The sequence below is a fragment of the Anser brachyrhynchus genome (assembly GCF_964034855.1).
Source record: "Anser brachyrhynchus genome assembly, chromosome: 1".
Classification (NCBI taxonomy): domain Eukaryota; kingdom Metazoa; phylum Chordata; class Aves; order Anseriformes; family Anatidae; genus Anser; species Anser brachyrhynchus.
In genome coordinates this window covers 155,045,596-155,068,854 of record NC_137694.1, presented here as the reverse complement: position 1 = coordinate 155,068,854, position 23,259 = coordinate 155,045,596, and the positions used below count along the sequence as shown (strand labels likewise).

Sequence of the window (23,259 nt, the reverse complement as noted above, 5' to 3'; positions counted from 1 at the left end):
ATTTTAGAGAATACTGTTATTATGAATTTCTTGTACTTTAGTGGTAACTGTGAAGTATGCAGTGTATCTATTTAGGTGCAATATAAAGGTAACATTTGACTGTTTTGATGTTATCATGACTTAAATAATGATACTGTCTTCTTCTGGTGGTAGTTTAAGCAGAAAAATAAATGATACATTTTTTTTTAAACTGAAGAGAGGCATTGTTTCTGTATTGTAGCACTTTTCTAGACCCTGAAACTCGAAGAGCAATGGGAGAACAAGCAGTAGCTCTTGCCAAAGCAGTAAAATATTCCTCTGCTGGAACAGTAGAATTCCTTGTGGACTCCAGTAAGAATTTCTACTTCTTGGAAATGAATACTAGACTTCAGGTAAGAAAAACAGCTCTTCAGATTCAGAAAAAGTGTTATTTAAAAAAACAGAACATAACCTCCTTCCATACTTAGGGGTCTGTTCCTGCAAAGACTTGCACGTAACTAACTTGACGGATGTGAGCACTTCCAACTGAACTTAAAAGATCTACTCACTTAAGTAAGCCTGTGTATACAAGACTTTGCAGCCCTGAGCCCTTGTAGAGCACTCAAGTAAGCATTCAGAGGTTTTTTTGCTCTTTGTTACACTTGACCTAAAGACCTTTCAAGAGGTCACTGTGAAGTGCCACTGTGAGCACACAGTAAGTGACTAGCCACTGTGCTCTGAAGCTTTTCCCCACTGGTCCCTTAAGTTTCTTTTCTATTTTTTATACTTTTATGATTGCTTGCTGGGTATCTCTAGGACTGTGATTAAAACTATATGTGTATATCAGAAATAAAAACAAAAACTAAATGTGTATATCAGAAATAAAAACACTGTCAATGTGCATGTGACTGAAATCGTGAATGGAATGTAACTTTGTAAAAAGAGTGCTGACATGGTGTAGGATTTTTATACCAGCTCATGGAATCAGTAGTAGATGTGAATAGCAAATGGGTGGGCAAACTGTTTCATGGGCTCCTTTCTCCGTTATTTGACTGTGGTAATGCATTTCCGGTCATGATCTACGAAAGCAGGCACACAACTCTGGATGTCACTCTCAGAAACTGCAAGAAAGTCCAACTTGCAAGCAAGTGAACACCATCTTTATCTTCCTTCTCTCACTTTGTCAAATTATGCCAGACATACTGAAATTTAGAATCAAGCAATAAAGTAATTAGCTTATTTTTCTTTCTTATCTACATTTCATTAGGGCTGTGTCCTGTCTGCTGCTTGTACCTGTGGGCAATAATAGAGAGAGCACAAAGAGATACTTGTGATTCTGACATCTCTGGATGACTTTGTATAATGGCTGGGCAAATTTATGTTTTGGGTAAATAAACTAGAGGAGATTGGGGCCGCAAGGAGTAGGGATTTTAAAAACAGCCTGCCCTAGAGAGGGAAGACTGCTGGTAAAATTTGCCTTGCCTTGCAGGGCAGCAGTGTTTTCAGAATTACTCATGACAGTTGTACTTTACTTACACTGTGGTGGTTTTACTCAGCTGGGGAGCCAAGCTCCACTACAGCCATTCTCTCACTCGCCCCCTTCAAAGGGAAAGGGGGAGAAAATGTGATGAAAAAGACTCAAGGGTTGAGGTAAGGGTGAGGAGATCGCTTAATTATCATCACAGGCACAACAGACTCAACATAGGGAGATTAATAAAATCCAAACCCTTGCTATGTAAACCCAATACAATACTTTTGCTAGCAGTTTATTTGCCTGATTGTTAATTGCTTTGTATAGTTCATTAAAACATTATGAAGAATTTATCATAAAGAACACATTTTTTATGCTTTTCCCAAACCTGTAGCTTTTGAGAGAACAATTTTCAGAGGCTCTCCACACTCTTGTGTACATAGAAGAAAATACATGATTTTCTGTTTAACCCACCTGGAGTCCCAAACCATTTCCTTGCTATAATACATCATTGGCCATCCATTCCTAAATGGAAACAGTGATGAAGGATCCTTGAAGTTGATTTGATTTGCAATTTTTTTAAAGATGTTATCTTAGCTGTTTTGTGATGTCTCTCCCCCGCCTGCCTTAACACATGGTGGTAAGAATGTTCAAAGTCCCAAGCCTCAAACTTGCTTAATTGTAGAGGTCTCCACATACACAGTGAGAAAGCTTTCACAATTCCATCTTTCAGGGCTTTAAAGACTCCTTTTGCAATATAGCCTAAGCACTTTGACAATCCCCTATAATAGCAGACTCATTCTTTCCAACTCTTAAAGAAATTTACTAATCTTAAATTACAGTACTTGTGTAGATATTCATTAATTCCTCTATCCTGACTGTGTATTGTCTCTAATTAGCATTTCAGCTTGAGGCTGCAGAGCAGTAATTTTCTCTGATTCTTCCCAAGGCTTACCCAATTGATCTGTCACTTCTCCCAGGTCTCAAGCTTTACTTTCTGTGCAGCTAACAGTTATGCAACTAACATCTTGTTGCTCCCTTCTATTAAGAGCCAAACTTAGAAACTCTAATGAAGCTTGTTGTCCAGATTTAACTTCATAACCAGGAGTGTCTCCAGATGTCCCTGTATTGCTTTATCTTTTTCCTTTTGCATCCCCGAAATGTGAACAATGACTAACAGGCTTACTTGCCATGTTTCAGCTAAGTACTCAACAGTTGGAAGAACTTCTTAAATGATAAACATCTTATGTGTAAATGATGCTCCTAAGGTCTTTGTCAGTGTGCATTACAGACACAGCTGCATGTCAGCATCGGTAGAATGTGTCTACTGTAAATTATGCAATTTTCTATGTCTGTTTTCATGTTTGTGTAATCTCTAATCAGATCACTGCAATCTTTTTAATTCAGATACAGACTTCAGAATAAGCTCGCATAAAGCTAACTAAACCAACTCCAACACTTTGCACAGCTTGCTGATTTCTCCCCTCCCTCCCTTTGTTATATGTCAGGGGTCTTCCAGTGTTTTTTGTAAGTTATTTTGCAGTAATTAAGAATTATATTACTATCTTTCTGGGGAACTCTTTGGGAATATACCTTTTCTGCAATATAGTTTTGCAAAAAAAGTATAAATAACACCTTACAGAAAGTTTGTATTTCTTGTATTAAATGCTACTGCACTACAGTATGAGGTTGGAAAGCAAAACAAGTTGGTGAATCAGCTCCGTTGTCTCTTGTAAGCTACATAAATCTGTTACAGATGTTTTAATCCTTCCAAGTGATTCAGCTAGAATGATTTATTCTCTGCTATTGGCATTGTACTTTTTGTTATCTGCTTTTCTGCCATGTTTCAGAGGCTAGCTGATAAAGCACAAGATTGGATAATTGGATAGCAAAACTCGTTATTTGTTTTTTACAAGAAAATGTAGAAATGTCTGCCCTACCAGCTACAAGAGAACTTCCTGTATGTTGTCATTTAGTGCACTTTTGGAGTGGTTTTCAGGCAGCTACCACTGTTAAATTGCTGAGGCAGACCAGATGTTGAATATCTGATTCTTTATAGCTGCTCATGCTGTGGTGTGCTTTGTGTTACCTAGTTGTCATCAGCCTAATAAAAGGCAGTCATAATCCAAAGTAGCCAAACAAGAGCTTTGAAATAAATAGTTACTGACCCCTTAGCCTGATAGTCTTTCTAACTACCAAATTTTGTCAAGATCTCCTTCTCAGAAGGAGAAGATCCATCAGAAGTGCTCACTTTCACTAGAAAAGCGTGGTTTTCCAATGAAAAATGGAATAAAAATGTTCCTTTTCAACTTTATATGGAGAGAGTATGCAGTCTGTAAATAAAGAATATCTGTTAAGATACGGGTGTGCAATGTGGTTAAGCTTCATAGATATGAATCAATTGGTGACAGCAAAGGAAAAGCATCAAATATTCTGGAAATGATTGTTTGTAGTACCTTGAAATGAGAAACATCTCTGGTTGGCTCGAGGAAAAACTGAGAAAAGTGTGATGACTGCTACAAAGAGAACAGTTACCCTAAATACGGCTTGTATGTCTGTTTCTCAGATCTGCTCCCAACCTTCTGCCTCCCTCATGTGTTGTGTGATTTAAATAACAAGTGAGTACTCCCTTCCTCCTCAAAACATAACCAAACTTGCTTGATCTGATTGAAAAGATCGGTTGTATAGACTGTATGCAGTCTACAAAATTCACTGCAGTGGAGTGGAGAAATAAGGTAATTTGAATGGCAGTGTGTTTTCTCTTCATGTGATAGTTTGAATATTTTTTGTCATACGTTTTGAGGGAATAAAAGCTGCTTTTGTAGAATATTCTGTTAAGTGTTTGTAAGAGGTTTATTAAAAGCAAACGATATGTGTGTGTTCTTATTTTACAGTTAGTTGTAGTCAGAATATTTAACTATTTTATGTAAACGTTTCGTGGTCTTTAGGTAGCTTGGTTCCGAGGCATAAGGTAAACAAACTTGGATATACCCATAAATTATTACCATGTTAAGATTTTTGTTAATCAGTTCTGGTGTTTTCATCAGACTTCAGTGACACCTCGTAAGTGTTATATTCCAGAGCTTTGCCTTTGTACAAAGCTGGCAGTGCCTGTTTTAAAAGACAGAGGAAGGATTTTTGAATGCAACAGTTCTGTCCCTCTCTGCCTTCCTCTTCTTCTGTTTATCCATTCATGAAAGTATAAAAAGCGTCGTTGGAAAGTGTCTAGAGATATGTAGAAATCCTGTTGGTGGTTGTTTGGAGCCCCAGTGATCTTCACTCTTGCTTCTATCAGTCTCCTCATGGTATCTGTATTCTGTTGCACATCATTAGGCAGCACCTGCTACACGTTTGCTCGGTGAAGGAGAGAAGTGCTGGAAAATATCACAGCTGCACTGTATAAACAGAAGCAGCAAAATACAAATAGCAAAGCGATGAGCTCAGTCTCGATTGCCAGATAAAACCACGGAGAGGTGGTGGCTTTGGTATCCATAGCGGACCCATGGGATGGCAAGAGACGGTTTTGTTGTCCTCGCATGCGTAACTGTCTGGAGGATGAATTGTGATAGGTGGGAAGGAGGGATAGGAGCAGTGAAAGGGGCTGTCAGTAGCTAGAGGAATAGATTTCTACAAAGTCTGAATGGAGGGATTTCAAAGTAAAGTCTCAAGTGACTGTTTCTGCCATTTGCTCAGACTCTTCATATTTCTTAATACTGGAATCTTGTTTTACTGTGACACTTTGCTTCAGTCATTTTAAATAGGCTAACGAACAATGTCAGATGGTAAAGACTTTCAATTGCTACTAACCTGGGCTGAATTTGAACTACTGACCTAGAGGTGAAAGGTCTCTTATCCCATTACCAATCCCCTAAGCCCACCAGAATCCATTCTGCACACAGTTTATACCAGCTGTTCATGGCCATTTTTAGAACCGAAAGAAAAGGTGATTTTGCTGCCAAACAACACTTCTTCACACAAGAGGGTCAGCCGACAACAGTTAACCAGATTTTTGCCACATTCTTGCCTCCTAATGCAACTTCCATTATGTAGCTACTGGTTGTCTGCTTTTCAGGCTTTCCAAAAGAACTACAGAAAAGCATTGCTAATTGTTGTTGACAGAAGAGAACGACATTGTTTGTGTAAGTCATTGAATCTGAAAGATGCCATTAACAGTGCTGCCAGGGCACCGAGTGATATCTTAGAGACAACACTACCATGTAACTATCAGAATACCATTTAAAAAGTAGAGAAAAAGGAGGCTCTGCTCCATTTTTTTTAAAAGTAGAAGAACAAAAGATCACTCTTCAAACGGTACATTAGTTTCTTTCCTTTGGTGAATTTGATGCAAAGAAAATGCAAGAATGCTGCAGTGTGACAGGACCCATCTTGAATTAAGTACTCTGAGAAGCCTTTAATACTAGAGCTAAATATTGTCAAAGCAGACCTAGCATCTCTAAAAAAGCATAAGCAGCTTCTGTTGGATGCAAGTTTCTCTATTTTCTTAGGTGGAGCATGCAGTGAAAGGGATATTGTGTAGAATTAGTGAGTTGCAGGATTTTTTTTGAAGTGCAGGAAGCTAACTGAGAAAGTAATGTTGAAATTGAAAGCTAAATAGTCTGTTGATATAATGTCTGTGTTTTTTAAAACACAGAAAAGACAGATTCAGTATTCATAGGCTACGTAAGTTGTCTTACCTATGTCTGTTCAGTACAGTAAAGAAAGAAATCCTTGCAAAACTAAAGTTGACAAAACTGAATCTATTATTATTGGAAGATAATTTCCTATGAAGTGGATTGATTTTTTTCAAAGTCTAATATATACTGCCATAAAAAATTAGTTGGTACCAAATGTCTGTGCATTAGTTTTTATTTCTGCAATAAAACTCAAACAGTAGAAGTCGTCTACCTCAGCATCTCAGTTGATGGAAATTTTTGTAGTTCTGGTTATATTCATTTCTTTGATCGTAGTAATAAATCCAAATGTAAACAGCAACTAGTATTATATACTGTGTCTATAGAAGATGACAACATAAGAGATTTCCTGTTAGGCATTTCTGTGTGCTTTCCATTCAGTCTCTACGTCAGCGCAAACATTGTCTGCTCTCCAGCAACTTCTCTAAAAAGATTTTTTTCATATACATATCCCTAAACCCTATGTACTCTTGTGGACTTCTGCAGAGGAACTATTCTGCAGAAAGATGATGTGACCCCAGAGTGCTCCTGCTCATAGCAGTCAGAAAGCTGGCACGCCTGAATAGCAGAACATGTGTGCACCCTGTTGCTGTTCACTTCTCCAAAACAGAAAACAGGCTCACTGAACTAGCAGTTGCTGAGTTTGGGTCAATTGATACTGGGTTTGGAGTAGAAGAAAAGCCCATGGGATTCCAGGTGAATCATGTTTCCTGGAAACTGTGGTGAATGTTGAAAGTTAGCTTTTAGATTATTTATTTGAATGTAAAGGAGCATATGACACCAACAAGAGATTTAAAACAGTAGGAACGCTGTAGACTGTAGTTTTGAGTGTACTGAAATTTAGATTTTCTTGGCCTCCGTGTTCTGTTTGAACACTCCAGCTGACGTGCGAGTAAGTTGATGCCCGATGCATACAGGAGCAAGAGTGCCATCTGTGAAAATAACAGTAAGTGCTTGCTCTTAGACCTGAGTACCTTGCTGGCCATGAGAAAAACTGTGTTCTGAAAATATGCCGCTGGATATGAGGGGGGCAGCCACTCCTAATTTACTTCTTGGCTCAAACTGTTTGTAAAAATTGCATCACTGTTTTTGTAGCTGTGGATGAGCCCCAGTATGGGAAAGCTTTGACTGTAGGCCATCACAGAATGAGACATGAATTAGCAGTTCTTCTGGGAACTGATGCTAATTAGACTGTCATGTTTACAGGTTCCCCTAGCTTTTTAGTGCATGTTTCACCATCTATAAGCTGGGACTTTGTTGCTTTTCACTCACAGACTTTGCCGCCAGTGCCCCATGATGTTTGAATGGGAAGAGTGTTGGGAATCGAAAACTTGTAATGCTCACAGGGAAGTGATTGCTGTGAGGTGTCTGAAGAAGAGCAGATCCGGTATGAAGGGGTGCACTTTCCCTTTTACCCCCTGTGGATGTTGCTGGCTGTAACAGTTATGGCTGTATGGGCTCACGAACAGGATCAAAAAATGGCATTCTTCAGGGAACTGGCTTTGCGTGGATCTCTGGAAGTGGGGAGTAAGACACATTTTTGAGGAGGTGTATACTGCACTTACGTAACTTCTTCTTAGAAATCGTTTGTGTCCAGACTTGGTATATGTAAAGGGGTTGGTAGTAAAGGTGATATTTTTGGCAGCTAACTGTGTTGAGAGTTATCACTGATCAAATTTTCTCCTTGTCCTCTTGATAATAGGGACAGCTGCCTTGATATAGCTTTGATCCGTAGATTGCTTGCGGCAGACATGCCTGGTTTTGCCCTTTGTGTTAAGGACAGAGAAAATGTGTGAATTTAGCTGCTATCGTATAGCCATACCACCATTGGCTCTGACCTTATTGACGGGGGTTGCGCTGGCAAGACCTTGGCTCAGCTGACTACAAAATCTGAGTATGGCCTAAAGCTAAAGGAGTTGATCGATTGAGTGCGATTCAGCTCTGTTTGTGAGCATACTTTCATTCATCTCTTTAAAAATTCACTCCCTGGTTTAGCGTCCATAAAATGGCAAGTAAAGGCTTTTGAAGAAGAGGCATAGAATAAAATTAATAGAAGAAAGTACATCAAGCAAGCAAAACAAGAATGACATCTAAAGCAGAAGGCTGAAACGTGAAAGAGGAAAACATTAAAGGCTAACTTTTGGTAGTAATTCAAAAACAGATTCAACAGTTACCTTGGTTAATAACTGCAACAGTTATTCTAGAGCTTTCCTAAGCATGGGATGATGAAGTCTATACTTTTTTGGGAGGGGAAGGAGAAGAGTGGTCTTATTTTGCTTCTACCCCTATCCTTCCTTGCCTTTTATAAGATTAGAGTTTTAATTTCAGATCCTGCAAGTATCTCTCTGTGGGTGGATTCTTGCACCTCGAGAACTTCGTTGCAGGGTGCTCATTGAACCCTGGATATAGCATTACTGCTTTTTTAATGTCCTTTTGTACTATAAGCTGAAGTGTATTCTGTACATTGCTAAAAATACTGATTCCCTCCTGCCCTCCCTCCCCTTGCTGAAAGAAAACTACAAATGCTAAAACAAGTGCAATTTGAGCTGTGAAACTACTCTGAAAGATTAAAGTTACAAACTTACAAAAAGTCAACTAGCACTTCAAGGTTAAAATTCTTTCCTACCCCATTTGGGTCATCTGATGGCGTTAATGTATACTGAAATACATTTTAAATTATTATACATTCCTACAATATCCCTAAACAGCATTACTTGAAGCATAGTCCTAAAAGAAAGCAGAACAACTTCTCCCCACCCTCAAAAAGATTTCAAAAAATTTTGCTCATCATATTTTCTGAATGCTGTTTTCTGTGCAGACACAAAGGGAGTATTTTGAAGAAACAGAAGAAAATATTGACCAAGTCAAAGATCTGTATTGAAGAATGGATTAAATAAATGTTTGTGAGTCGTAAGAACCAAACAACAAAAATATTTTTCCTTCCAGAAACATTCCGTCCTATTTTGATCATCAACAATAAAACTGAAAACAACAATGAAGCTATTGAATCTGGAATGCCAATTGTAATCCAAGAAAAATGACAGTATAGCTAAATAATGCAAGTGTCTTTGGTTAAAATAAAATAAAAAAAGTATTGTATTTTAATTGCTTTTGACATTAGAATTCCAGAGGTGTTCAAAACTCAAAGGTGATTTTTTAAAACTTCAATTCTAAGATAAGAGAGTAAGTTCTATTATCCAAGTAATTCATGTGTGATAAGTAACTTTCTATTAAAACTCTAAGTTAAACTTAGAGATTTTTTAATAGAAACTTCAAGTTTTAATAGAAATTGAATTGCTTCAATTTAACACTGCAAGGTAGACACTGAGATGTTTCATAGATTCCCAAAATACTGTTATTAAGCTTGACATGCTGGAGAATATCATGTGTTAGGTGGAATCAAGATTGAATCCCAAAGGTATATCCTTAAACTGTATAATCAGATTCCCATTTCAATGTCACTTTTATCCTTCAAAGAATAGGTTCTTGTTTCAGTGATGATTTGTCATTAAAATTATGTCAAAACGTCTTAAAATGTTGTTGAAACTCTACACAAACTCACAGCACACACAGGGCTAATTATGGATGCCATCTGTTTATTTTTACCAAGCTTTTTTCTTAAAGACCAAAGCATCATCGTCTTCTGATAAGCCACGAGATTATTCTAATGACTAAATGTTTTCTTTATACTACTGTACTTGAAGGAAGAAAGACACGTGGTTTGTTCACTGACCTTTTTCTGTGTCACCAAATGTATGCAATGTGACATCTCGTGATAGAGAAACCATTGTGAAGAGCATTTTCTTAAGGTGCTTGGCTCTTGGAGCACAAACGTTTTGTAACAAAAATGTCAGGTCTGTCATAATTTTCATAGGGAAAGTCTTAAAGCTGTGTGTGTGAAGAACATGCTTTTAACATGCGAAGGTTACTTTTATCTATATGGTGTGTCTTGCAGTCTGGGGATGCTTTGTGGTTTTTTTAGCATACATTGACTATTATTTCAAGCTAGGAAATGTATTCATTCGTACCCCTTCACATTTAAAAGGAAGAAGTATGTGTGTGCACGTGTGCGCGCGCACATGTGTGCATGCTTGTACGCACATGCCTGGGTTAGTGTGACCGACGGGTATTCCCATGACAGCATCATCCAAAGCCGTTAGCAGCAATTTGCTGAGAGAGCAGAGCGACTCTGCTGGTCCAGCCCAGCTATTGTGCATGCTAAGCACTAAACAGATAAGTCTGGAGGGGGGGGGAAAAAAAAATTGAAGGATCCATCTGCTCATTTCTGCTACACTGCGCTGATGTAAGATTACGCTAATCTGGTTGCTTGTCAGGACAGGTTAGTGAAAGCAGGCGAATGGGTGAGATTTAGGGTAGGCTACTTCTGTGGCGAATTGCGAGCGGCTCCTGTACGTGCTGTGTTAAGTGTAGCAGAACGGGTTGATTATCAGCTACTTCGAGATTCTCGGTTGAAACATATTTGTGGCTAAAGAGCTAAGCTAGTCTTTTCAAAACAAGATTGAACCGAAGCCTCTAAAAGAAAGACATCATCACCGGGTGCTTTGAGTTTGTAAAATAAATGAAAAAAAGACACCTCTTGGGTGTTTTCCTTTTGTGTACTGCTCCTAGTTATTGTAATCTGCTAATTATTTTATTTTGAGGTGTTTTCTTGCAAAGGACGATGCAGGGTGTTGGTCAAGTTTAATTTTTTGGGGAGAAAAAGACCCAAGATGGGAATGTATTCTTTGCCTGGTCTGATTTCTTGTTTATCTGCGTTTGTTTATGGAGAGGGATTTTTTTTTTGTCGTTTTTGTTACCTACTGACTGACAGTTCTTGACCTTGCAGGTTGAACATCCCGTCACAGAATGCATTACCGGCCTGGACTTGGTCCAAGAAATGATCCGTGTTGCTAAGGGTTACCCTCTCCGGCACAAACAAGCTGATATTCCCATCAACGGCTGGGCGGTTGAATGTCGAGTTTATGCTGAGGTAAATGAGTGGTAATGGGGAGGAGGGTAGGTGCTTGAATTGTGCAGTAATAATACCCAGGTGTGGACGGACGCCAAGGTGAAGTCAAGGATTATCATACGAAAGTCGTGGTTTAAGACTGTAACATCAGTGGTTGATGAGCCTTTGTAGAGTTTTTATTAATTCAAAATACAGCACATATTTTGACACACCTTTTTTTTTTTCCATAAATCAAAATAAAAAATGTTAAAAGAGGTAGCTAAGATTTGTTTCCAAGGCCACTTGTTATATATTCTGTTTGTATTTAGTAATGTAGTACTGGCGTTATTTGGTGCAGTTAACTAGTGTCGCCAGATTTCTTAGTTTGTATGCTTGAAACTTTTTGGCCTAAAAAGACAGTTGAAATTGAATGGCTTCAAGAATTTTTATTGTTTTAAACGATTCAGGGTTGTTGAAATAATAAGTTACGTGTCTTCTGAGACTACAGTTCTTTATAGGACAAGCTTTCAAAGTGGTGCATGTCTGTCCGTCTCATCTTAAAAAAGCTTACTAAAATATAAAACATTTTCAGGCTTATTTAATACATTTTATGGTAGTTAGTTTTTTTGCTCTCATTTTTGATGCGTGAAAATCAAGATTTGCTCGTTTAACAAAATGACACTCAGCTTCCTTCATTTTGTTTTAAGAAAATCTTAGGCAACTGTACTTTTCAAAAAATGATATTTTTTTCATCACTTAACTATTGCTGATTTGTGACCCTGGACTTTTTATTTTTATTTTTTTCCTTTTCTTGACAAACACATGATCTTCAACTCGCTCTACTGTTTTCAAGTTACGTGAACTATTTTGATAAAGAATAGATATTTGTCCTGTGATTGGCATGGAAGCTCTTCTGAGTATGAATAGGTTTTACCCTGGAGTAATTGATGCTTGGGCTTTCTTTTTATCCAGCTTATTTATAAGTATGTGGGAATCTAAATAATGGATCCTACTACTTTGCCATGAGATTGGTTGTTCTTATAGGCCATACGTTTATTTGCTGTCTTACTAAACTTACATGGGCGTTGCATTATGTAAGACATCTCAAAAGGCATAAAGATCAGTTTGATAACTGAATTCCTAACAGCACTTTATGTTCGGATTTTTTTCCTTAAACTCTCTTCTCAACTCCACCCCTTCTATGAATACTTTCCCATCCTTCTTCCAAGGTACAATGTGGCAAATGAAAATGTGGTCTTTGTATATTTTGGTGGTGTACTGTAGCTACGTGCTACATATGTGCTATATGCTACTCTTTTCCTGCTTTTTGACTGCAATGTGAGAGAATTTATATGTTTCCATTTTTTTATTTGGAGTCATAGGGGTAGTTTGAAGAAAAGTAGTTCAACATAAGTAATTCTGAGGTGGAAAACAAAGTTATTGCAGCAGTGGTTTCTGTTAGACTTCATGCTATTTAATCTTATTTTCTCCACATCTGTAAAATTTTAATGCTTTTTCATGTCGAATTTTATTTCAGGACCCCTACAAATCTTTTGGCCTGCCATCCATTGGTAAACTGTCTCAGTATCAGGAACCATTGCATGTGCCAAGTGTGAGTAACTCGGTTCTGATTTTCATAGGTACTGAGTGTTAAGGGTCGCATTTTTATAGACAAGGACTATAAGTACTCAACAGCTCTTTAAATCAGGGCCTTTTTTCCAGCTTTTTGGGGATGGGGGATCACGGCAATACTTACTTGTGCTACCTGAAAAAGTGTTTAAAATTGTACAGTTTCTAACTGGCTTTAAAATGTATTCAAATTGAGTATATCAGGAAATCAATGCATGTTGAAATATTTCACTACGTTGTATAACTTATAGTTTAAGATTTTTCAAACACAGCTCAAGTGAACATACCAGGATGATTAGAAAATGACAGTCAAATGCTGGGTCAGCTCTTTAACTACAGACAACTGTGGACGCCAGTGAGAAACTGCCAGTGCTTTCTGTTTAGCTTTGTAGACTTTGAAGAGCAAATTTTCTACAGTGGTTATTACACATTTCAGGATGCAGTCTAACTATGCAGAATGGCTATTTATCAAACAGTGTTTTCTGCTACATGAAAAGAACAAGGAGACTGTCATTGTGTAAAATCAAGGTAGCCTAAGTTGTAAGTGCACATATATATGATGCTGTCAGTTAGTGGAATTGCAAGGCTGTACCATCTGTGAATACGATTATTCAGTCAGATTGCTTGCATGGAAAATAATGAAAGATTACAGGAGAAATCTTAAGTGTGGAGATGTTATTGGATATATGATTTATTTCACTTCTTAAATTGTTTTTGCCCATGTACTTTCCGAAGGGACCTGACCCTTTCTGGTCTTCAAGGCTTCATGCTGTGTTCAAAGCCTGAAAGCAGAAAAAACCTGTAAAGATCTAAAAGGCGTTATGTGATCTTAAAGAGGAGATGAGGGGAAAAGGTATCATTGGATGTATCTAAACTTTTTTTTTTTTTAAATGAAACAAAGAGTGTATTAAATAAGAATTGATAATGAATACTCCAGTGGTTGTTAGAAGTTTTCACCATGTTGTAATAGCTAACAGGATGTCAAACATTTTGCCCTTGCAAGTTTTTGCAATTTGCAATTTTCCAAACGTGAGACCTGTTGAAAGTACAAGTGATAATGGACAAACTATACCCCCTACAGTCTTTGTCCCACCAAATCTTTCTTCAATTAATGCTGCAGCAGGAGTTTTATGTAATAACATTTGCGCTTGCGAGCCATCCATACAAAGAAAAAACAATTAAAATGCCTTAAATGTTCTGCTTACTGCTGTTATTTGCTTGTGTGAATGTTGCATGTCAGCTAAATGGACCACGGAACAGATAAAGCGATTGGGTGCAGGAGAGTGCACACTAAGCTTTGTCTATCATTATTGCTGGGAGCAATCAAATTGATGCCAGCAGGACAGTAGACGCGTTGACAGCTGTAATTATGTATCTCCATGGTGATCACTTTTGGCCTGTCATGGAGGCCCATGAGTCCCCTCCCTTGCAAGCATTTAATCAGATTGGGCTGTCACTTGTCAGGTAGACAGGGTGGGCTGGGAGTTGGGCTTAGGGGAAGAGGTGAATTGAAAATGAAGGGTGGGAGATGCCTGATCGCTTCACGTGGTCCGTCGTGGTACCGAAGAAAGAAATTTTAATTACGCTGGAGGCTTCGGAGCGATGGCTTGAGGAGCTCATACAGAGTGTCTGGGCTGTTCTCTTTTCTGTTTACTACTTTCGTATTATTAAAAATAGAACAGCTATTTTTATTTGGACACTCGTGGTTTGGTGTCTTAATTCGCGTTTTCTGCCACTGTTGAACTAATTTCTCTCCTGGGAGTGTCATGCCACTAGAACAAAATTAATATGACTAAAAAAGTTCCTTACAGGCCCATCGTGCCACGGTGTTTGTTTTCCACATTTTAGATTTTAGCGTTGTCAACAAGTTGGATATAGAAATTAGGTCAGGCTTGTTATGTGTTACAGGAAGTTCAGTTTAAGACTAGTGCATTGCCAAATGCATTTTCAATTCATTTCTTCCGTTTTTCAAGTGAGCTGTGATGGGCTGTGTGCACGTATTTGTCAGTTTTTCAAGTTGGGAGAACTGTCGTGCATGGATGGGGGAGGGTTTTTCCTTATCCATAGATAATTCTATACTCATTCTTTTTGTGTCATATATTCTGTAACTTTCTTAGAACATGGTACTGAGGAATATTAATTTTTTTCATCATTGATAATGAAGCTTAAGATAGGTAACCACAAACCCCCATATCGTTATGATTGTGAGCATACGTATTTAATACTCTTACCCAACATCAAAATCACACTGCCATATCTGAAGAGCTCCAGCATTACCCTTTGCCAGTATGATCACAAGTCTGTTCTTTTAGTCACTCTTGACAGAAAGAAAAACAAACTCTTAGGCTCTAATATAGTTAAGAATTGGGAAATGCTAGAATTCTGTATCCATAGGTGAGTGGAATTTGGTGCACTGATAGTTTACTGCAGGACTGGAATGTAGATTTGTACTTCCTGCCCCCTTTATGATTTCTTTTTTTTAAATCTTTATCTTTTGGTTTACTGTTCTCATAGCATAAAAACACATAATGGTAGTATAACATCAGTAAAAGTGTTTGGGACTGTCATACCAATGAGCTGTAGGGTGCAATAAGATCTTGAACCATAGCCTTTCTTTTGTATTTTAAATACTGAATAAAAGAAAGGAAGCATATTAAGAAGTAAATGATGGAGGTCTGATAGGTATTGGTATTCTCTATCTACATAAGCACATTATAATAAGTATCTGTTGAATTAGGGTTTCTTTTTCATCCAATATTCATTAAGTTCTGTCACACCATATAGCTTATAAAATCACCTACTGTTACCAGGGTCTGAAAATTTAAGCACTGCCGGGAGAATTGAAGATGGTAAATGTATTTCTCTTCTGCTATCATTTTTTTTTAGTCATCCCAAGTTTATTTTATGAAAATTAAACTTCTACATAGGACTGCAGACACTTTTTTAGTAAATTCTGCAGCAGTTTTTGAAGAATTTTAAATTCCTACTGTGTTTTTTTTTTCATTTTTCAGGATATTGAACTTAAGAAAAAGTGTAAATTGTATAGTGGTGTGTATGTAGTACACAAACAGAAGTGTAGGGTAGGCAGAGCATGTAGTCAGTAGCATTAGAAGCCTTACATTAATTCCAAGGCCTGTCTAACCTGTTTTACTGTGATTCTGAATTATACACTTTTCATGTTTATTTCTTTGTCAAAGTATGACATACACTTATAAATCCTTACATATACATATGTGCATGTAAAGCACCCACAAACACTTTTATGATCACTTTAATATGTGCTGCTTTGGACACAAAAGTCACAGTATAGTTCATTTATGTGTGGAGTGCATATGTCTTACCTTTATGGTTTATATAGGTGTTTATCATGTATTCAAAAATATACTGCAAGGAAGGGATTAATAGTAGATCACAGACCGAGTAGGTAAATTAATTCTTTTTGTTTGAATGTGAGAATATATGCATTGACTTTTTATATATAGGCAAATATTCTGGGAGAGAGGATGGTATAAGACTTACAAGAAGGAGAGTTGGCAATTAAGCTGCATATTTTTCTGTAGTCACAATATGTCTGAACTACCTTCTCATCAGTAGATAATGTTACGTACCTGGTATGGGTAGTGGGGGGCCTAGTTAAGTGTAGATAAAACACATTCAGATAAGATGTAATAAAAATGATATAGAAGTGCTATTGCCTTTACGTGTAAATAAATATGCTGTATAAACAAACATAAATATACAATAAATAATATGTAAATACGAATATAAAAGTACAAATATACAAATTTATAAATGCATGCCTTTTTTCTTTCTTAAATGAAACTTCATAAAAACTGATCAGACAGTGTTTCTTTCTGAAAAACATGAGTACACCTGCTAGGGTATCTTTTTATGTCATTTGGATAATAAAGTCATCATCATGCCCTCATGTGGATTCTGTAGACAAGAGGTTCTACATGTGGTCCCTTGATAATTGCCTAAATTAAAATATTAAAGGCCTAACAGCCGTTGCGTTGACCTTTTTCTGCCTTACTGCAGACAGATGAGCTGCTGTTTATTGCAAAGGTTCCTTCCCACAGGTGAAGATTTAAGTGAGATTCCAGGACCCTCTTCCCCATCCCCTTTACAATGCTGTGTATCAGAGCCCTGCTGTTTCAACAGTTTTGATTAGAGTCTTCCATCCCCAGAATGCATTTATCACAGTATTTTAAAAATATTTCAGGTTCCAGTGCTCAAAAGCAGCAATTTAGTAAATATTTCTTACCCAGGAATTGCTCATTTAAAACAAAGTTTTATATGGCTAACCTCATTGCTACAGTGATGAAATCAAACTGAGAGATGAAAACAAGAATCAGCAATATACTAACTAACTTGTTGGCTGGTTAACAGCAATCAGCCTCTTCAAAAGAAATTTTTGAACTTGTGTCATTTTTTTTTCCATGAATATTGCAGAATCAGAGCTTTAATTGGGGCTGTGTCCTTACAAAACAAAGCCGTGGAAAAAGCTGTGTAAACATTAAAGCCTCAGGGGAACCAGCAGCAACAGAAAAAAAAAAAAGGTTTACAGTTGAGAGGGTGAGGCAGAGAAGGAAAGTGTTACAGACATGAAAACCACAGGATCAGTATTCCTATAGAGCTGATAAGCAGAGCTCCAAAGTTCCTGCTGAATAGTCCTTAGCTGTATTCCTCCTGGCGCCTTCGGAAGGTCTATAGTGGAACGTGCGGGATGTGATTACATGTGTACGCAGAAAGGGTGTGATTAGAAGGGGCATCCTTCATGCCAGCTGTCAGTCAAGAATAATTACAACTATTTTATTACAGTGATTAAATCAGAATTGGATACGTTGAGCATTGAAGTTTAGAGTGTGTAACACAACCTAAATTGTTAGATCAAATGTAACGTGTTTGCTGTGCATTCTAGGAGAACAAAAGAATTTTGACCATCAGCTGAAGATTGCGTTCCTGTTTCTTTTAAAGGATGGAATAACCTGCAAGTATTTTTCCTGGTGGAGAAAAAAGCTCCCTCCCCACCTTTTCAGCTTCTATGAAAACAAATTATTATCCTAGCTCTTCAAGGGAAAAATATACTTGATAAGTTTCATGAGTGTTATGTTTTAAGTCTGCCAGATATATTTTATCACATGCTGAATTTTTTTTAATGTAAAATTATTTTTCCTTCTTATTTTTTGAAGGTACGTGTTGACAGTGGCATACAACAAGGCAGTGATATTAGCATTTATTATGATCCTATGATCTCAAAAGTAAGTTGATTACTTTCTTAATAAATACTCTGAAGATATGAAACACTAATTTTGTACACAGATCAGTGAAGGAAAATATATTAAAGGATTGGTAAATCGGTATTTTAAAGATGCTGAGCATAACATGCCTTGAGGGAATACAGAAGAAGTGAAGGAAGATGTGGAATAGAGGAAGTTGAGTGTTACTTGTAAACAAAAAAATTATGTTTTGACACAATAATTGTTTGTTTTGCAGTTTCTGATTATTAAAAGGATTCTAATTTAAACAGAAACATGTACATTCAGACTTGGGTGCTGCCACTGTATCTTTCAACGTAACCTAGCTAGACATGATCGTAATAGTTCTGGCTTCCAAAGAGAAGCAGTGGAAAACATGGTTGAAAGTCTCTCTCACTATTCTTATTCATCAGTAATGTGTTGGTAAAATTAAACTCTGACTTCATAGTCAGATTGTCAAAAAATTCACACTTACATCTTAGAAGGTGGTTGGGACATTCAGAAGTCAGGAGAATCAATTAGTGCTCAATCTCTGTTATAATTTTCTGTGCACCCAAGGAAGAGAGGGCCTGTTTAGATGCCTATACTGGTATGAAGTGAAGGTGATTGGACTTCTTTCATAGAATGGGTTAAGAGATCTTAGTTTTCTCTTGTTGTTTTAGAGAGCCTCTGAAGCATAGATCCAGTAATGTGTGAGAAATGTTTTTGTGACTGCAGAAGTTGTACAAACTGTGTTCATTTTAAATGCTTTTCAGATTCTAGAGACAAATATTATGCCATTTTTAGTAACTTAAATACCTTTTGTTTTTTTAGCTGATTACCTATGGCTCTAATAGAGCTGAAGCACTGAAAAGAATGGAAGAGGCTCTGGACAATTATGTAATTCGAGGTAACTACAGAAATTTAGGTTCCTAGTGTGATAGGCTGGCATCTGTTTCAAGAAAACAGCTTGAAAATATAGTAATTAGCAAATAGAGTAAAGTTCCTCCTTCTTAAGTGCAAATGAAAACAGGAAAAGCTTGTGTTAATTAAGCTGAGAAGATAAATCAATACTGAATAGATTTCATTTTTTTTTCTCCTTGCTTATGCTTTGAGATTAAATATTTATCTCTAAATATTTAAATTGTTTTCCTAAAGGATTTTCACAAAGTGGTGTCACATAATTGATGTATTACTTTACATTAATGTTGCAAAAAAAAAAAAGGCCACAGCACTGTAAGAAATTTTAAGTAATTGCTGTTTTATAGCACAGTAATACATTGGCTGCAGATAAATTAATATCACAATACAGTATTTGGTTGTGTGTGTATATATATATATATATCTGTTTCTTATTTTCAATGTAATTGTTTATATTTGGGTAAATAGAGACATAAGCAGAATGTGTTTCAGCTCTTGCTGACCGACTGCCTAGAAGAAGTGGATGCTCTTTCAGCTTTCGCAAGCAGCAGGGGTGAATCAACCATGACCACTTTAACTCTTTTGAAGTTTTACAAAGGGAAGTTGTGTTTTTTCTGGGAGAAATCTTTACATCTTCCTCTGTGTCTTATGGAAGATGCAGAAGGAAAACTCAGAATAGGAGGGGGAAAAATAGAATTTTTTATTCTTTCTTATCCAGGGGTTGATTAGAGAAGGGAACTGTAATGTCACAAAATCTTCATTTTACCCCTTGTCTGTGTTTTTTGAGGAAACTGTTTTTTCATTACTAGTATACTACTAATTTCATTCACTAGTATACTTAGTGAGCGAAGGTAGCAGGGAAGGCGCCTGTTGGAAGGTTTGTTGCTTTTGTTGCTTTTTAAATTTTTTTTGATTGTTGGACAGTTTGTTCAATGATTTAAGATGGGAGAAAGACATGGGACACGTTTAATTCCTTCCATAACTGGCTGAGAAGGAGGAGCAGGAGGCCCTAGCCCATACAGAAGACAAGCACATTAGTGTTTCTGTAAAACTTGATATGGCTTTAATGCTGTCTGATGAATAGACATAGTGAATAGTACAGATGCCATTTCAGACTCAAAAGATTTGTCTATCTAGGGGAAAATGAGCATCCCTCTACCATAGTGTAGTTAGATAGGTGGTAGGACCAGACATTGGAAATGAGCTGCATAACTCTTAAATGGATTTATACTGGTGGAACTTGAGCGATCAGGCTATTGCAGTACAATGTGCAGATGTAAATCCCTGCTGTATATCAGCAGAGTAAATGTATGTGAGAAAGAAATTTCTGCCACTATAGTCAAACTGATGTGGAGTAGGTTTTTTTCTTATTTTTAATGGTGACAGGCTCTTGATTCAAAATGAGTTGTATTAATAGCAAATGATGCTAGAAGGATTATATTTAATGAGAATATTGACATTGTGGAGCATGGTTTTTGATTGGGATAAATAATAAATGCGATATCCCGTTATAATGTGAGATGGAACTTAATCACAGAATCACAGAACATCCTGAGTTGGAAGGGACCCACAAGGGTCACTGAGTCCAATGACTGGGTCTACACAGGACTACCTAATAGTTTGTTCTTAGTTATTTTACGCAGAATCATAGAATGGCTTGTTGGAAGGGACCCTAAAGATCGTCTAGTTCCAGCCCCCAAATATAGATGTATATGGACCTATGAAGAGTTGTAATATATATATAAATATCTAGAAAGGATATGACACAGTACATCTGAAAACTAATAATTTACATTCATGATTTATTTTACATTTTTATTAATATGCATGTATGCATTTAAATGTCCATACCTGATCTCTATGTAACATTCCTACCAGTGAAAAAGCTCTTTGTCTATTCAAAACATTGAAAGAGGTAGTAAGTTAAGTACAGGTGAAAGTGTTTTTCGTGTATTACAGAAGACAAATATTAATTTATCGTAGGTTTCAAAAGTAGATGAATTTTCAGGACATGTTTTCTGTCGTGATGAACAGTGGTTTCCATCTGAAAACCAACAGGATTTTCATGTAGTTTTACTCAGCAGATAATTTATTCTCAGGGTTTACTTAAAATGGAGCATACATGGGTATTGAAGTCTCTCTTCTCTTTTCTAGTGTGAATAATGTTTTTGTACTTGTCAGTGCAGTTCAGAACATTGCAGATAGGACAGATCAGACAAGTACAGAACTTCCATTGTTCAAAGGAGTTGTCTCTAATTAAAGTGTAAGTAAGCTTAACAAGTGATGAAGAAGAAATAATGTAATAATTTGTGTATTTTTACTTTAAAATGTTATATAAAACAATATTAAACCACATGGATCTTATGTGAATGTCCATATATAACTAAAGATCAACATAGTCTTACTGAATAGTGTGCTTCATATTCCATATTCTGAAAAAAAACTATTTGAATCAGCTCTTGTTTGCTTTGTATTTTAGAGAGAGTTTATTTTCCATTCTAAGATGCAAGTCTTTTACGAGTTGCTCAGCATTACCAGATAAAATCAGTGCAAATTGCACAGATAATACACACTGAGAATTTAAATTTAAATTCCCAAGAATCGCAACATTTCTGTAAACAAAAATGCTTGCTTGCTTACCTCCGGTCGGGATGGGATGGGGTGACTGGGTAACAGGTCAAGGACCATCTAATGGATAGCTTAGGGACTGCTAATGGAAGATGGAGTCTTTCCCATCACTTCTGTGTCACCAGTTCAAAGCAGGCGAAAGTTGGTAAGGACTTTTAGTCACTAATATTTTGATGGTTGCTTGCTGACCTGTGTGAAATCAGTGGTCTTTACTGAGTTCCTAGAAGACAAATGTCCTCTTGGAACAAACGCCAACATATAATGTCATTCATGGCAATCCCAGTAGAGAACCCAGGGACTGAGGCGGCACAGTGACCCTCCTGGAGGTGCCTCATCCAGGATGGGTTGAGGCGTGCTGAGAGTGTGAAGTGCAAGGACTTACTCTGCTGCTCCTTGTGTGCTGTCTGTATGAGTACATATTTGATTTCTGCTGCTGTGACTTTAGGATATCCAAGTGTTATCTCATTGTCTTTTAACTCCATTCCACTTGCAGGGAACAAATCTATTCGTTAGTAGATGCTAACAATGTGGCTAACCCAGGGTACATTGAATGTGGTCATAGGGAAGCAATCTGCATCTTACTTCCTTTGTAATATCTATATTGTAATAGGCCAGATGAAAGTCAAACATTTGAGGAGTGGATTGGATTAAATGATTTCCCGAGGTCCTTTACCAGCTAAATTATTCTGATCAGAACCTACTCTTCCACTGAGAACTGATCTGAATTCAAAATCCCAGCTGAGATTTCTGAAAGAGGAAAGGTATGATTAATACTGCTATTCATGGGTCTTCCAGTATGGTTCAGGGGTGATTTTAATGTTCAAGGTCTAACCCGTGTTTATCTCACAGTTTTATTCAGTGATTACTGGAGAATTTCTAGATACGGAAATGTTAAAGACATTGGTCAAGCATAAGAAGTAGTGTTGTTCATTGGGCTGAGGCATGAGTAATTCACCTGTGAGTTTGTAACGTTATTGGTAGTTCATCTTTCTCCTGTTTTATGTCATCTTTCATCTGAAACTTAAGGTTTGTTTTTTTTTTTTTCATTCTAATTTAGACAATAGAAATAGGATATTAGAATAATACATCTTAGTGTGTTTACTGTATGTGTAAACATAATGTGTGATTTTCCATTTTCTCAGTTTCTCTAAGATTTTAGCATGTTTGTTGTGTAATCATTTATGATGTTTAATCTGTTCATTTAAAGGAGATAATAAAACCCAGTATGAATTTCTGGCAAGTTTACATATGAGAAGTGTTTTTATTTAAATAAACAAAATGAACGTATTTATGCAGCAAGTAGAACCGAACATCAGCTCAGTGGAGGTTTGATTGGGCAGATAGCTTGTATCATTGTATGCAGAGGTTTCTGTAATCTTTCCTTAGACCTCTCTTTGCTTTTTGTCTTCCCTGCTGATTCAAGCATAAAGCAGCAACATGAAATTAACAGTCATTGTGAATAGTCAGCCTTTCCCTGTCGAGGTCCTGCTTGCTGCATGGAGAGGGAAATGTAGTGTACTACTTGGAAAAAAGAAGAGGGAGGGAAAAAAGAGCACCTGAGGAAAGAGTAAGAAGCAGATGAAACAAGGAGCAGTAGAAATAGGGGAGCCACTAACTGTGGCTTTTTCCAGCATGGAGCAGAAGAGCAAGCACCTAAAACTGAAAAGTGGTAAATAACCATGGTGAATGTTTTGAGGGGAATGGGAATACAGAAGGGAACTCTGTGAGATGAACTGAGACCTGAAAGAACAGTGTAGAAGAAACTGTTGTCTTGAG

General features: G+C 37.1%; 1 protein-coding gene across 4 annotated transcripts in view; it reads left to right on the top strand.

Annotated features, from left to right (window-relative positions):
- PCCA (propionyl-CoA carboxylase subunit alpha) overlaps positions 1-23,259 on the top strand; it is a 285,019-nt gene that overhangs the window by 114,245 nt on the left and 147,515 nt on the right. For all 4 annotated transcript variants that reach the window (XM_080575923.1, XM_080575924.1, XM_080575925.1 and 1 more), the window contains exons 12-16: positions 221-371; positions 10,967-11,110; positions 12,606-12,680; positions 17,890-17,958; positions 18,769-18,844. In XM_080575923.1, the coding sequence (XP_080432049.1) occupies positions 221-371; positions 10,967-11,110; positions 12,606-12,680; positions 17,890-17,958; positions 18,769-18,844 (515 nt within the window). The remainder of the gene's footprint in view (positions 1-220; positions 372-10,966; positions 11,111-12,605; positions 12,681-17,889; positions 17,959-18,768; positions 18,845-23,259) is intronic.